Raw genomic sequence first — 13,997 nt, forward strand, 5'->3', positions numbered from 1 at the left:
CACACCGTGTCCCCACATAGGACCTGCAAAGCAGAAAGGGTGTTGGTGCAGTGTGAGTTACGTCTTCTCCACCCTTGGGAGCAGGGATGATGTGAGAGGCAGGAGGGAGGGCTAAAACAAACCTCAGAGCCCGGAAAACATGGATGTTTTTCACCCATTGTGTATTATGCTTCAGTTCGAAATCTGCCAGGGGTTTCCCTGGCAGTGAGTGCCATCTACGGGGCACACCCAGCACCTTCCGCCTCCCCGAGAGCGCCCCAACAGCCTTCTGCCAGCCGGCTCCTGCTGCCCAGCCCTGCCCGGAGCCTCAGCCCATCCTGCAGCCTCCAAACACAATTGGGAGCCACAGTTTGTGAGCGTGGATGTGAGAGCAGAGGCGGTGACCCTCGGCAGGGTCTCTGTCACCATCTGTTTCCACCTGCCTGCCTCACTTGGGCTGGCCACCAACGCCGGCGTGGGAAAAACACGGAGATGCAAATTTGGGAGGAGGGAAGGTTCCTGTCTTTGTTAGGGTGTCACTGGAACGTTCTTTGGATGCTGCTGTTGCTGGGCACTCACTCCCCGTGTGACGGCTGCTGACAGGGCAGGGCAGGGCCGTGCTCTGCTCCAGGGAGAGCCAGAGCAGGGAGAACCAGGATGCTGTAGGGAGAGCAGGATTCCTTCAGAGGATGTGACTGCAGGCCTTCTTCTGGCGAGGATAACGCCTGTCAGAGGCTGAGGCCAGGATGCCTCACACCATCAGCACTTTAAAGAGACTCCTTTGCTGAGCAAAGAGCTCTCTCTCTTGGCTGCCATCAGTTTTCCTCTGCTCCTGGACCAGCTCTCTTGTCCCACCAGGGATTAAAGAAGGAGGAGAAGATCCCGGTCCCAGCAGCAGGAGGTTGGGATGGTTATTCCAGCATGTGCCTCCAGGCAAGGAGAGAGCTCCGACTGCCACTGGAATGTTGGTAGCACTGAGGTGGGAGCAGCAGGGCTGGAGGAGCTCTACAGGGTTCAGCACTGAGGGAATCACACCGTGCAATTTGTCCTGTCCAAAAATCTGCCAGCTGTGCTGAGTGTGGCTGTAAATCCCTGCCTGATTCCTGCAGCAATTCCAGTTTGCTGAGCCTTGGGCAGGAGGGAGCCCTCGCAGCTGGTCCAAGCTCTCCAAGCCAGAGGGAAGGGACAAAAGGGACATTTTCAGTTAAATTCCCCCTTCCTCCCCTCCGCGGGGCCTGGCCGGGAGCGTGCTATTGGCCTGTCCCAGCAGAGCCGCTTCCCCGGTGTCAGAAGGAAACCGCAATCGGATGGGTGGGTTTTACGAAAGCCGACATCTGTCTCCCCTCCCGGCCTCGCAAATCTGCCAGGCACAAACGTCTGTACCAATGAGCTTAGCGTCAAAAGTCCCAGGGCAGTAACCTTTTCGTGCTCCTGCTCCCCTCCTTCACCGGCAGGAGCCGGAGCCACCCGCCAGCCAGGGGCTTTAGTGTGATCCCCGCTGCCCATCTGTCCATCCCACACATATTAACAGCCACTGCCCTGCTGCTGGCTTTGTAACTCGTGTTTTCTCGCAGAGCAAGCAAGAGAGAATAAATAACAGTGGCGATCAGCATCGGTGAGACCTCGCGAAAAGAAGCACGGAGCTGGCACTTCCAGAGGACTTCCCACCCTCCTCAGTTTTCCCGTAGAGGGGAGACAGGCAGCAGGGTCCTGTACAGCGTGTCGGGGGCTTTGTAAGCTCGCCAGCATCACAGCTGAGCTTCACACCCTGCAGCGTTTCTCTCCCTCCCCCAGCAATCCCTTCCCGCTCCCCCCAGCTGTCCCACGGCTCCGTTACCTTCCCGGCACCGTCCGGCCGCCCCAGCGCTGAGGTCAGGGGATGGGGCGGCACTGCTGCTGTCCCCAGCCCTGGCAGTAGCCCAGCTGCCAGGGGACCGCCCCGGCTAGAGGCTCTTGCAGGCTGCCCGTAAATCGCTGCTGGCCGCGGGGCGCGGGGTGCGGGGTCCCGCTGGAGGAACCGGGGCTGGGCGGGGGGCGATGCTCCTTCGGGCTCTCGTAGTGATGGAGCTGCCTCTGGGGGGAAAACTCAGCGCACAGAGGGGTCGGAGGGCACCGTGTCCCTGCGGAACCGGGCTCCCAGGGCGGCTGGGGGCGGCTGCCCTTCACCCCCGATTCCTGCGCAGGGACCCCGGCCCGGGCGTGGCACTCGGAGTGGGCACAGGGCCAGCAGCGCCCGGCTCCGTGCAGGGACAGCGACAGAGCCGTGATCCTGTTGATGGCTCGCCGGAGGGTCGCGATTTTAGAAAGCCTTTTGCCCCCGAGGTCGTGCTTGAGGGCCAGCCGCAGGGCGTTGAAGGCTTGGTTGTAGTCCAGAATCCTCTTACGCTCTCTGACGTTGGCAGCCATCCTCCTGGCCTTGGAGCGTGCTGGCCTGCTCCTCTTCCTCACCTTCATCCCTCCCGTGTCCCCCGGGCTGGCGTCTGCTTCCCTGCCTTGGGAGACCCACAAACCCTGCCTGTAGCACGCCTGGGGCGCGCCCCCCGCTCCCAGCTCCTCCTCGGAGCCGAGGGGCTCTGGCCCCGTGCCCTTCCCCGCGGCTACTCCGGACATGGCAGCGGCGAGGGGGAGCGGGCGAGGCGCTGCTGTGCTCCGGCCTCCCGGGAGCTGAGGGGGACGCTCCTCCAGCAGCCGCCCCTAAAAACCTTCAGCAGCGCTCGTCACGTGGCTGCCCCGACCCTCCTCACCTGCCGCAGGTGAGGCACAGCGAGAGCCCTGCCCGCTCCCTGCCCTCAGCATCAGGCACCAGGCACAGCGAGAGCCCTGCCTGCTCCCTGCCCTCAGCATCAGGCACCAGGCACAGCGAGAGCCCTGCCTGCTCCCTGCCCTCAGCGTCAGGCACCAGGCACAGCGAGAGCCCTGCCTGCTCCCTGCCCTCAGCGGCAGGCACCGCTGCTGGGGTGCCCCGAGGTCCCCGGGGAAGGCACCTCCACCAAGCACACGTTACAGGGGTTCCTTTAGTGCTTGCTGAGAGTTTGGGCACTGCAGGAGCTCCCCCGGGCTGCTGTGCCCTCTCCTCTGCTGGTGGCCCGCCCTGGGACGGGTCACCCCAGGGTTCTCCGTGGTGCTGTGAGGCAGAGCCCTGTCTCTGTCACGACCCTGGCTTTTCCTTCCCCCGGCTCATTGGTCCTGCAGCACCTGTTATTTCTCGGCCAGGGGAAAGTGAAGCACGAAATTGTGCCGCTGCTGAGGAAAGCAGCAAGTCTTGTGCTCGGCCAGGGGAGAAGACACGGTCCTAGGGAGCCGAGAGATCCCTGGGGACAGGGGGAGGTGGGTGCCTGAGCAGGAGCAGACCCCGGGAGTCGCTGCAGGAATGAGCAGGGCCTGGCACGCCTCTGCCCTGCGGAGCAGGAAGCAGGAATGTGGCAGGGGGGATCGGGGCAGGTGATAAAAGAGCTGAAATGCAAACTGCCTCCAGAGCCTTCCTGTCCTCTCCCAGCAGCCTGCGGGCAGAGCTGTCTGCGCTGGTGCTCCCGGGCCTGCCCGGCACTTAACTTGGGGAAGATGCTGAAAGCAGCCCCTTGTTTCCTGCATCCCCGGGCTGAGATGAGGAGCTTGCCAGGTGCAGCAGGTCCGGAGGCCATGGGCAGGGCCAGGTCCCCAACCTCTGAGCAGTGCGGGGCAGCCACGTGTGCTTGCCCATCATCTCATTAGCGAGCAGTTGCTAAATGCTTTCCTGTGTGAGGGGTAATGCTTTGAAAAATAGCCCGGGAGTGGTTCTGACAAATTGTTGGGGTGTCTGGTGAAAAAGCAGAGTCCTGGGAGAACGTGCTTCCCCCCTCCTTGATCCATCCCTTCCTATCTGATCATCCCAGCTCATGTCTGATCAACAGCCACAATTAGCGGGGGGTTATTTGTCTATTGCCCTTCTCCTCTCCTGGCTCTTTTAAGCTAGAGCTAATTTAGGTGCTTCTGCTATAAGAACCCAATAAATCAGGAGCCAAAGCCTCAGGGACAGGGGAGGATGAAGCAGTAGGACTTCAAAGGGAGGTGAAGCTTGCAAATATCTTTGAGCACTCACCTGTTCTCACTATGACCCTCTTGTTCTCCCCAGCATCCCTCTCACCTCACAGTCTTTCTCTGACAGGAATGGAGGCCCCCTGACCACTGACTTACCCAGCAAACCCAGCTTGGGAGCCAGGGGTTCTTTGGAACTCTTGAATGCCAGCAGGACATGGATGTCAGACCCACTTAGATACATGCCTGTCTAAAACCCAGCTAAGCAGGACAGATCCCCCTACCACAGGGGGTGGTGTTGGAGGTCAGGAGGTGCAGTCCAGAGCAGAGGTGGCTGAGCTGGGCACAAAGCCAAACTCAGCTGGGTGGTGCCTGGGCAGGAGCAGCAGTCCCAAAGCTGTCCCCTGCCTGCCCACAGTCCCTGGGAGATCCTTGGGAAGCACTGCCAGGGGTTCTGGGCTGCCCTGGCTACAAGGATCCAGCCCCAGCTCTTGGAAGCAGGCACGGCCAGACCATAAATCACGGGGCATCTGATGCCACCTGTAATTAGCACATCCCGCTGTCCTGGGCGCTTCCGACCCAGGTGCCCATTACAGGTTGGGAGGTCAGCAGGAACGCCCACCCAGGCCCTGCTCCCCCAGCCCCTGCTGATTTATCACTGTGTGCTGGAGAGATTTATGGGCTGAGATGGGGAGCCAGAAATGTGTGGTGAGGCTCTGCTGGGCCCTCTGCCTGACAGATGATGAAAGAGCCATAATTATCTGTCGCCACACACATATCAGGCCATTCATGGCACTCCCCAGCCTCCAAGATGGGGTTTGGCCCTTGGGGACTCCCAGCCTGTGTCACTCTGGACTGGAGCATGGCTGAGTGCTGTGCACCACCTGTTGTCACAGCTCTCATGGGTCCCACAGCCCAAAGGTGTGTTTTGGGTGTGCACCCCTAACACTGCCACTGAGCAGCTCCAGCAGAGAGCCCTGGGCTGGCAGCAGCACCCATCCAGCACCCCCAGATTGCTGATGATTCCCACTGAGAGCTGCTGGAGCCGTCTGGGAGCACAGCCCTCACTGGAGGTGAAACCCTGATGGAGTGAGAGGCAGCTGGCACGGCCTGGGAGGGCCTGGGAGGGCTGCCCCAGCACCATCCCTCCTCCTTGGGAAGGCTGCACAGGGAGGCACAGATGTGCCAGGGCAAAGCAAGGGAGCCTGCAGCAGGGAGGATGAGAGCCAGGACTGGCATGCAGGGAGGTGCCCATTCCTGGTGCTCAGGGGAAGGAGGAGGCGGCTGTTGCGACACTGCCTGGGCCCGCGGGTAAGGGTAAATAAATAGGGCGCTCTGTTCCTGCTGGGGCACGACCAGGTGGCGCAAGGGACACAGGGACACGGGCTGGTGAGTCATCCGTGCCCAGGCAGCCACCCTGCAGGGCACAGGAGGAGGCAGCGACAGGCACTCGTGCTGCCTGGATCCTGCTCCAGCACCCAGCACAGCGCCAGGGAACAGCCCTGCCCTGGGCACAGGTTGGAAAGCCACATCCTGTGGAGCAGGAGTGAGCCATGGGCACGTGCATAAACACAGCACATGTGGGAGGCAGTGGGCAAAAGGCCTATCTGGGGCCTTCACAGAATCCCAAAGTCATTCCAGTTGGAAAAGCCAAATTGAATCCAAACATTGACCCAGCACTGCCTTGTTACCATGGAACAACTAAGTGCCACATCCATGTTTTTTGAACATTTCCATCACTTTCCTGAGCAGCCTGTTCCAATGTCTGACCATCTTTTCAGTGAAGGCATTTTCCCTAATATCCACTTTAAGCCTTGAGGCCATTTCCTCTCATCCTGTCCCTTGTTCCTTGGGAACAGAGACAAACCCTCGCCAGGTTACAAACTCCTTTCAGGGACTTGCAGGCCTTCTTTGCCCACCACAGGAGGCTGTGCCTGCTGCTTCATGTGCCAGGAATGGCTCATCCATCCTGACACCAACAGCGCTGGCAGAGTTCCACTGGCCAGAGGATGAGGATTGGACACACAGAGCTCTGCAGTGAAAGCCAGGGCACATAGCAGCTGTGGAAGGGACAGGAGCCACCCCATGGCACGGGAGCCTTCAAGGCTTGGTTGTTCCCTGCTCGAGGATCTCCCAGAGCACATGGGATGGATTCTGGCATTAATTATCATGTTGTTACTGCCCCGAGCTGCTGCACTGGGCATTCCCTCACCAACATCCCCCTGCTCACAGCTCCTCGGGGAGACCCAGAGAGGGCGGTGGGAGCCTGTGAGCTGCAGGACCACAGCACCTGCACCCCACTGGTGTCCCCGTCCTCATCTCATCCTCATCTCATCCCCATCCTCATCCCATCCCCATCCTCATCCCATCCCCATCCCCATCCCCATCCCCATCCCCATCCCCATCCCCATCCCCATCCCTCGGTGCCCCGGGGCGCTCCCTCCACGGGGCCCCCGCGGTTCTCTCCGCGGGCCGCAGCCGTGGCGGGCCCGGGGGGCGGTGGCAGCGCTGCCCCCGCCCCGGCGGGGCCGTGCGGAGCCGGGGCGGGGCGGGCCGGGGGCGGGCACCGACGTCAGGCCCCAGGGCGGCGGCGGGGGGCGGAAGGCGGCGTGCCGGGGGTGGGGAGGGGGAGCCCGGCTTTGGGGCGGGGGATGGCGGCGGGCGAGGCGGCCCGGGCGGACTTCGCTCGGCACTGGCAGGCGCAGTTCCCGGGGGAGCCGGCGCCCCGCATGGAGCTGGGCTCGGTGCGGGCCATGGAGCGGGAGCTGGAGCGCTGCCGCCGCCACCTGCGGCGCCTGCAGCGGGCGCTGGCCGAGGAGCGATTCAAGGTGGGGTACCTGGAGGCGGCGCTGGCCCGGGCCCCGCCGCCGCCCGCCGCCCCCCGCCCCGCCGGCAGCTCCCCGGAGGGCGGCAGCGCCGGCAGCTCCGACGCGGAGGACGCTTCCTCGGCAGGTGGGTGAGGGGGAGCCGTCCCCACCCCGCGCCCCAAGGGACGAGGGTGTCCCCAGCCCCTGTGCCATCCCCGGCCCTGCCGCTGCCCGTCCTGCGCTCCCCGTGCCCGTGGCCCTGTGCCGTGCCGGGGGTAAAGGCGATCCCGAGCCCCTGTGCCATCCCTGCCACTCAGCTGCTGAGTCCGTGCTGGGACTCGGCACGGGACCCCCTCACTCAGCCGGGAGCACCCCAGGCCGAAACATAGCGGAGAACGCCCAAACTCCTTTTGCCATCCCCATCAAACAGCTAACGCCGCCTTGTGCAGTCCCCGACCGACCACCAAGGTCACCCCGAGCCCCTGTCTCCCCCCTGTCCCACCCGCAGGGACATCTCATGCCGAGCCCCCATCCTTGGGTGTGCGGCTGGCCAGGCCCCCGCAGCTGGCCCTTGGTGATGGGCCACTGGACCACGAGCCACTTCTGGGGCTGGGTCACTGCAGAGGAGTCACTTCCTCCCGGCGTCACCCGGCTCTTGGGAACACCTCAGCTCAGGTGACACCCTGTGACCTCCTGCGGGGAAGTCCTGGAGGCTGTGAAGCAGAAGCATTCCGGGGTGGTGACATGTCCCGGGGCGCTTTTCTAGGTGGACTGAGGACAATGTTATTTCGCGAGTGCCTGGCTGTGTGGTGACACTGAAGGCACAGCCAGCTAGCGCCGTCAGCCGTCACACTGTCCTACTTCCAGCGGCCTGGAAGTTGTTATTGCATCAGCATTAAACCCGGTTCAAACACAGTCCTGGCAGCTAGGAAATGTCACTTTTAATGCTGCTAATTCTGCTGCTGATTTGAGTTAATGTTGTTCTTGCTCGATTGTTTTGGGTGGTGGATTTCCCTCGTGCTGGTTTGAGATTGCCTGGAGAGCAAGTCCTCTGGTGTCAAATTATGCTTAATATTTAGTTCATTTATATTTATTGCATTAGTCTGCAGTGCTGGAGGAAGTTTCCACTTCACCTTCCTGAGCTGCCTGGAGATGAAATGTCCAAAGTACGTGGCTGCTCTCAGTGTTGTCACCGTGCTGTGCTGGGCTGCACATGTGTTTGTCCCGCTCCCCGTGGGAGCCTGTGCCCAGCCCTGCAGCCAGGAACAAGAACTTTGGGAATGCTGCCTTCAAAGGGCTGCCCCAAGCCCCTCTCCAGCTCCCAGCAGCAGGCACGGGCTGTGGTTCTTGGAGAGCTGCTCTGTGGCTGAAGAGGCTTGAGTGCAGCAGAGTGACCAAGTGTAAATCCTTTTGATTTACACTGGGACCTGTGTTTTGTTTATATCTGGGTTATGCTCTTGGATGTTTCCAAAGCCAGGATGGTGCAAGGCTGCTCTCAGGTTGGTGGGTGATGTTAAAGGGGCTTTCCTGAAGCACAGCACAAACCCCTGAGGGTCCTGGCTTTGTAACTTGGAGGGGTCCAGCTCTGCACCACCCTTTGAGACCTTTGCAGCTGGTGGGGGTGAGTCTTTTGGGAAAACTTTGAAGTCCAAGGTTGAATGTGCTGTGGTTCAGTGTGGCCTCTTCCTCCTCCCCTAAATGGGTTTCCTCAGGGTCAGCAGCTCCAGCGCTCCCCAGAGGAGGAAGCATCCCCTCTGCTGAGTGCCTGGCTCCCTGCCCTGTGACACGGCTGGGCTCAGCCTTCCCCAGCCTTGTCCTGAGCCTGTCCTGAGCCTTTCCCAGGCATCAGCATTTTCTTTGTTGGGTGTTATAAGGGCCCCTGTGTGCACTGACTGCGCTGGCGTTCCAGAGCAGAATTTGAGAGCGCAGTAAGAGGTGTGTGGTTGTTGTCTGCATCCCCCTTTCATGGACAGTTGGTTAACCTGGTCCTCCTGTTGTTTTCTTCTCACTTCTCTATGTTTCAGATGTAGTTGAAAATTCCTGATTGTGGTGCTGTTTGCTTTTCCTGCCAGCACTCTGGTGGTGTGTAACCCGTTCAGTGCTGCCCCTCAGTATCTTAATGTGAATTTTGGAGCTTAGTGGTGCTGTGGCTGTGGCTGAACGCAGTCAGTCCCTCTGGACAGCAAGTGTTGAATATCGTCTTTATGGGAATTACCAGGGAAATACAGTGTTTTCCTTTAAGTAGCTTGTGATTAATCTGATTAAAAGTGAGGAAATCTGGAAGATGCCCCTGTCTGTGGCTATCACATGAGAGCAGCGTGTGTGACAGCCAGATACATGATCCTGGCATCTGAGATAACGCCTGTGCCAGCTCACCCGGGACCAACAAAATCTGAGAGTCAGCGAGCAGATGGCTCAAAACAAAGCGTGGAGAGGACTGAAATTCCCCTCATCTTGGCCATCACCTGTCCCTGTGACTAAACACACAGCTGGCCTTGCAGCTGAGGACGTGCGGTGCCAGGGCACAGCGGCACTCGGGCTGGGTGCTGCTGCCTTCTCCTCCTGTTTGCCACGGAAGGGATGGAGGGCTGAGGGCTGCTGGCAGGCAGGACAGGGTGAGCTGAGCAGGAGATGGTGCTGCTGGCTGCTGGCAGGCAGGACAGGGTGAGCTGAGCAGGAGATGGTGCTGCTGGCTGAGAGGAGGATGCGGTGATGCTCGCTGGAGATGCTCTGTGCCCGGCAGCCGGGTAGCGCAGAGGTGGAACCAACTCAGTGCTGGGTTTCCTCGCTTTGTCCTTGGCAAGTGGGGAAAGAGGCTGGCTTTGCCATGGAGCTGGAGCTCCTCTGGAAGGCTGTGGGGTTTGGGAGCCCATGACCTGCCCTGTGCTGTGCCCTACACCCTAGAAATGTGAGCTCTGGGGTGGGGAGCGCTGGTGTAGCTGGAATAGCCCATGATGGAGAGGGCTGGTGGATCTGGTTACGGCAGGATGCTGCAGCTGTGAGATGTGCTGTAAGTGAATCCCCAGCCCTCTGTTTAGGTGGAATTACAGTTTCTCTCAAGGAAAGATTCTGGAGTCACGTGGGCTCTTCTCCTCGCTCCACTGCACTGCCTTCACTGGTACCTTGGGAAATGGGAAGGGAGCTGCTGGCAGCGGCGGGTCCTGCCTCAGAGGGCGGTGAGCACAGAAAGGCGGCGATGGGAGGGTGTGCAGCAGAGGGCTGAAATGGGGGAGGGACCCTGGGCATCTGGAGTTCCTGGGGCATTGGCCACCTCACCCCTGCATGCCCAGATGGGGGCTGGATTGGCATGGGTGTTGTGCTGGGGGGTAAAGTTGGGTTTTGTTCTTGCTACTTGATCCCTGCTTTCAGCTGCTGCTGCAGAAGTGGCACCTCTGTCTGTCCCAGAAAAACTCCCTGTAGCTATGGAAGTAATGGGACAGCCCTGTCCTGTTGTTCCAAGCTGCACTTAGACCCTGCTGGGTCCTCATCCCTTTCTTGGAATATTCTGGAGAAGCAGAACAGAAAATAGTGAGCAAAGTCCAGAGTTTGTCCTGGAGCATCCCTCTCTGCCTGGGGCAGGTCATAGTGTACAGGAGGGGAAGGAATGGTGATTCCACAGCCAAAGGAAGGTAAAATGTTGCATGGTCTGTGCATTCATCTCCCTTCCTCTAGCACCAGGGTGGGATATTGGTGCCAAAGCAGGGAGCTGCAATGGGGACAGTTGTGTCTCCCCAAGAGCCCATCTACCACCTCTGTGTCCTTATATTCAGTTTTAAAATTTTTACTTCTTTATATTTTCCCATTGAATTTTAACTGCTCAGGCGAGGACAAAACCACTGTGTGTGTGTGTGTGTGTGTGTGTCTGTGTGTGTCTGTGTGTGCACGCCTGCTGGGGACCTTTGAACTGTCTCCATCTGATCTGGGGCCCAACAGCGTTTGGGGAGGTGATTTCTCTCCACAAACCCTCCTGATGCCATTGTGACAGCAGCCCCTGAGTGATGTGAGGCCTGAGATGGGGACTGCAGGGTTAACTCTGGGACAGATTGTCACTGTTAAAGACCATAAGAAGACCATAAATAAATGCAAAGTTTATGAGGCTGAAAAGCCTTTGAGTAGAAGAGTTGATGTTTAAAAGCTTTAAGTGAGCAGTAAGTGCTGCTTGTTGGAGTTTTCCCTGTGATGGGCAAATGGTGAAGGACTTGGAGCTGCAAGAGCAGAGGGGAAACCTGTGATCAGCTCTGCCTGTGGGCACCACCACGGCAGCAGCTGCATTTTCTGGGTAGAGGAACAGCCCTCCCAGGTGCCAGGGCCCCACAGACAAGCAGGATGGGTGCACAGAGGGCTGGGGGTCCCTGTCTGTCTTGCTGGGCAGGGGTACCCCCCTGGCACAGCAGGCTGCTGCTGTCACTAGCACAGAGGTGCCAACATCTCTTCTGGAGGAGGTGAGTCTGGATGCAGCACCCCTGGGTTCTGTCAGCTGGGCACAGCCCCACTGGCTGGGTTTTGGCCCCCAAAATTTGGGGCAGAGCTGATGCTGAGCTCCCCCAGCCCAGCAGCATTCAGGGCAGGGTGGTGGTGCTGTGGAAGGGAAGGAGGGGATGGAGTTTGCCCTTCAGTTCCGGCAGTGCCACGGGCTGTGCCCATCGTGGGGACGAGTACTTCAGCACGGAGGTGGCCCCCAGGCTCACAGTGGCTGACTGTGGGTAATCAGTAGCCCCAGGTAGAAGCAATGGCAGCAGCAGCTCAGGCAAGAAACCCTCATTAGGTGGCTGGATAGAGCTAGAAGTGCCCTGCAGGGCCTGAATACATTTGCATTGTAAGGCTATTGAAATCTGGTCGGGGTTTGTTTTCATTTTGTTTCCCTGGGAAGATACTTCTGTGTAGTGGGGCTTTTTGTTCCTGGGGTTCCTCCTCCCCTCCTGGCCAGCGATGCCAGTCGGGATCCCAGTGCATGGCTCTGCTCTGTCTCCTGCTGGATGCTGTCTGCTGTGGCCAGCCCTGCAGCAGTGACCACGGGGAGAAGCTTTCCTCTGTGCTGCAGGGGAATTCATATTCTCTTGGCTCAGAGAAAGGGGCCTGTCTGTCCTGGGGTGACTTTATGACACTGGTATCCCAAATCACCTGGTTTATGTTATATATTAAGTTCTGCATCTTTAAGACTGGCTCTGAGAGCGAAGGGGGGAAAGAAGAAGCCGCAGTTTGTGTTGAAGGAAAACATCACTCCCACACATCCTGCTCCTGGACTGTGGTGTCTGCAGCACCGACAGACAGCAGGACACAGCTTCTCTTTGCCTTTTAGTTAGTTTTAGCTACCTGAGGCAGAGGAGTTCCCTGGACTTTTTTCCTTTTTTTTCTTGGATCTGTTCAAACCTGCTTTGGACTGAAAACCCAGACAAACCCCTGGAGCTCACGCCTGTGGCCCACCGGGGCCTGGGCCTCGGCACTGTCCGGCACCGGAGGGACCGATCAGAACCTGAGCAGGCCGAGCTACACCACATCAAGAGGACTTTTCTTCCTGGATTTGCCATCCCTTCGAAGAATGAGAGATTTTATTGTTTAATATTACTCAATTTTTGTTAAATAAACAGTTTTTTCCACTTCTCTCCAAGGATATCTCTTTTTCCCAAACCAGTTACGGGGAGGGGCCATTTGAATTTTGCTTTCCTGGGGGAACCGTATTAGGAGGTTCTCTCCCAAATTTGCCCTAAACTAGGACAGTGTCCATCCATCCATTCCAGGAAGTGGCACCTCTGCCCCCTTGGTTTGTGGCATTTCTGGGTTTTCCTCCCACTGAGCTCACCTGGAGCAGTGGCTGGGAGGGAACACACAGAACCCACCCTATCCCCAAGAGTCATCATCGAGCAGGCTTCATTTCCCACCCCAGATTACTTAATCAGTGTTTGCTAAGCAGGATAATTGGCATGTGTAGATCAGTAGCAGCAGCACTTCTTGGCTTCCTTGGCTGTAGCTGGAGCTGACCCTGGCCAGCCTGAGCGGAATCCCAGAGCACTCCTGCAGATCTGCCTCCAGAAAAGTCCCAGCTCTAAAGTTCCTGGGTTTTTTGAAGATCTGGCAGATAGGGAGACCTTTGTGCTGGGACAGGGCTTTCTGCCATGGACAGTTTTTGTTCCATGGGTGATTATTTTTGGCTGTGAACCAACACCTCCTCCTCAGCTCCTGTGCTGGGGAGCAAACCTGGCCCAACCAACTGATCTCCAGGCTGGGGCAAGAGGAGCAGCTGGGGACTGTGGTAGATACAGCCACAGCTGCCTCCCTCTTGGAGAAGAACCACAATGCAATAGCTGGCCCAGGCCTTCACCTGAAGTGAAAGGTTTTTTCTGACCAGCCACCACCTTTCATTCCCTCTCCATCTGGTGTTTTGAGAGGCCAGGGGCAGTGCTGCCCCTCTGCCTCTCTGCCCTCCTCCCCACACTAGCTTGGCTCTGGCACTGTGCCTGGCACTGCCCTGAGGGCAGGATGCTCCAAGTGGCCTCCCTGTTCTCCAGGCACCTCTCAGCTGTGCCCCAGGGGGTGCAGCTTGGGGCTGATGCAGCACAGACCTCAGGGTTTCAATTCCACAGGGAAGTGATACAGGAAGAGACATTTAGTGCTGGACTGAGGACCTGCTGTGCTCCTTGGCAGGAAGACTGGAAACATTTTCATTTATTCCTCTCTTCCCTCTGTGCAGCCTGTGGCAATGGGAGAGCTGCTGCTCTGCACTAGTGAGGGAGAGCCTGGACCTCCTGAGAGCCCAGCAGGGCAGGCACTGGTGGAGCTGGGGAAGCCAGGCTCTCCTCTGGTGTCTCCCACCTCAGCCCCAGACTCTGCAGCCCTGGGTGTTCCTGCCATGGCTCCAGCACACAGAGATTTTCCTCTCCCAAACCAAAGCACTCTGGCTGCTCTTTCAGTCCTTGGCTTCTTTAGTCACTTGCACAGGGCTCCCCAGCCTCACTCTCCCATTCCACTCTTCCTGTGGGAAAACAGCCCCAGTGTTGGAGGTGCAGGTGGCTCTGGAGCTGCTTTCTGGTTGCTGTGAGCCCTGGGTGCCCAGCACCAGCCCTGGGTGCCTGCCACAAGCCCTGGGTGCCCAGAACCAGCCCTGGGTGCCCAGCACCAGCCCTTGCCCAGCTCTGGCAAGCACTGGGGCTCCTGCAGCTCCTGTGGCAGCGACTGGAGGACTCTTGCACAAGAGCCCAG

General features: G+C 58.9%; 2 protein-coding genes across 5 annotated transcripts in view; one reads left to right on the forward strand and one right to left on the reverse strand.

Moving 5' to 3' along the window:
* Window positions 1–144: 144 nt before the first annotated feature.
* On the reverse strand, window positions 145–5,932 carry BHLHA9 (basic helix-loop-helix family member a9). The gene has a single exon (XM_086859450.1). The coding sequence runs from the start codon at window positions 2,587–2,589 to the stop codon at window positions 1,852–1,854; it is 738 nt and encodes a 245-aa protein (XP_086715576.1). The 5' UTR covers window positions 2,590–5,932; the 3' UTR covers window positions 145–1,851.
* Window positions 5,933–6,624: 692 nt separating this feature from the next.
* Window positions 6,625–13,997, forward strand: part of ABR (ABR activator of RhoGEF and GTPase) — a 38,928-nt gene continuing 31,555 nt past the window's right edge. For 2 of the 4 annotated variants that reach the window (XR_015278471.1, XM_086859261.1), the window contains exon 1: window positions 6,633–6,945. Coding sequence is in view for 2 of the 4 variants with exons in the window: in XM_086859261.1 (XP_086715387.1) it covers window positions 6,645–6,945 (301 nt within the window). In the remaining 2 variants the exon portion in view is untranslated. Of the gene's footprint in view, window positions 6,946–13,997 lie in introns of all 4 variants that reach the window. The other 2 variants (XM_086859262.1, XM_086859265.1) reach the window with 2 other exon arrangements.

This window comes from Cyanistes caeruleus, chromosome 21 (assembly GCF_971803275.1).
Source record: "Cyanistes caeruleus chromosome 21, bCyaCae1.hap1.1, whole genome shotgun sequence".
Taxonomy (NCBI): Eukaryota; Metazoa; Chordata; class Aves; order Passeriformes; family Paridae; genus Cyanistes; species Cyanistes caeruleus.

Excerpts from the sequence above, each read along its gene's own strand:
- BHLHA9 (XM_086859450.1), bottom strand. The coding sequence starts at position 2,589 with ATGTCCGGAGTAGCCGCGGGGAAGGGCACGGGGCCAGAGCCCCTCGGC.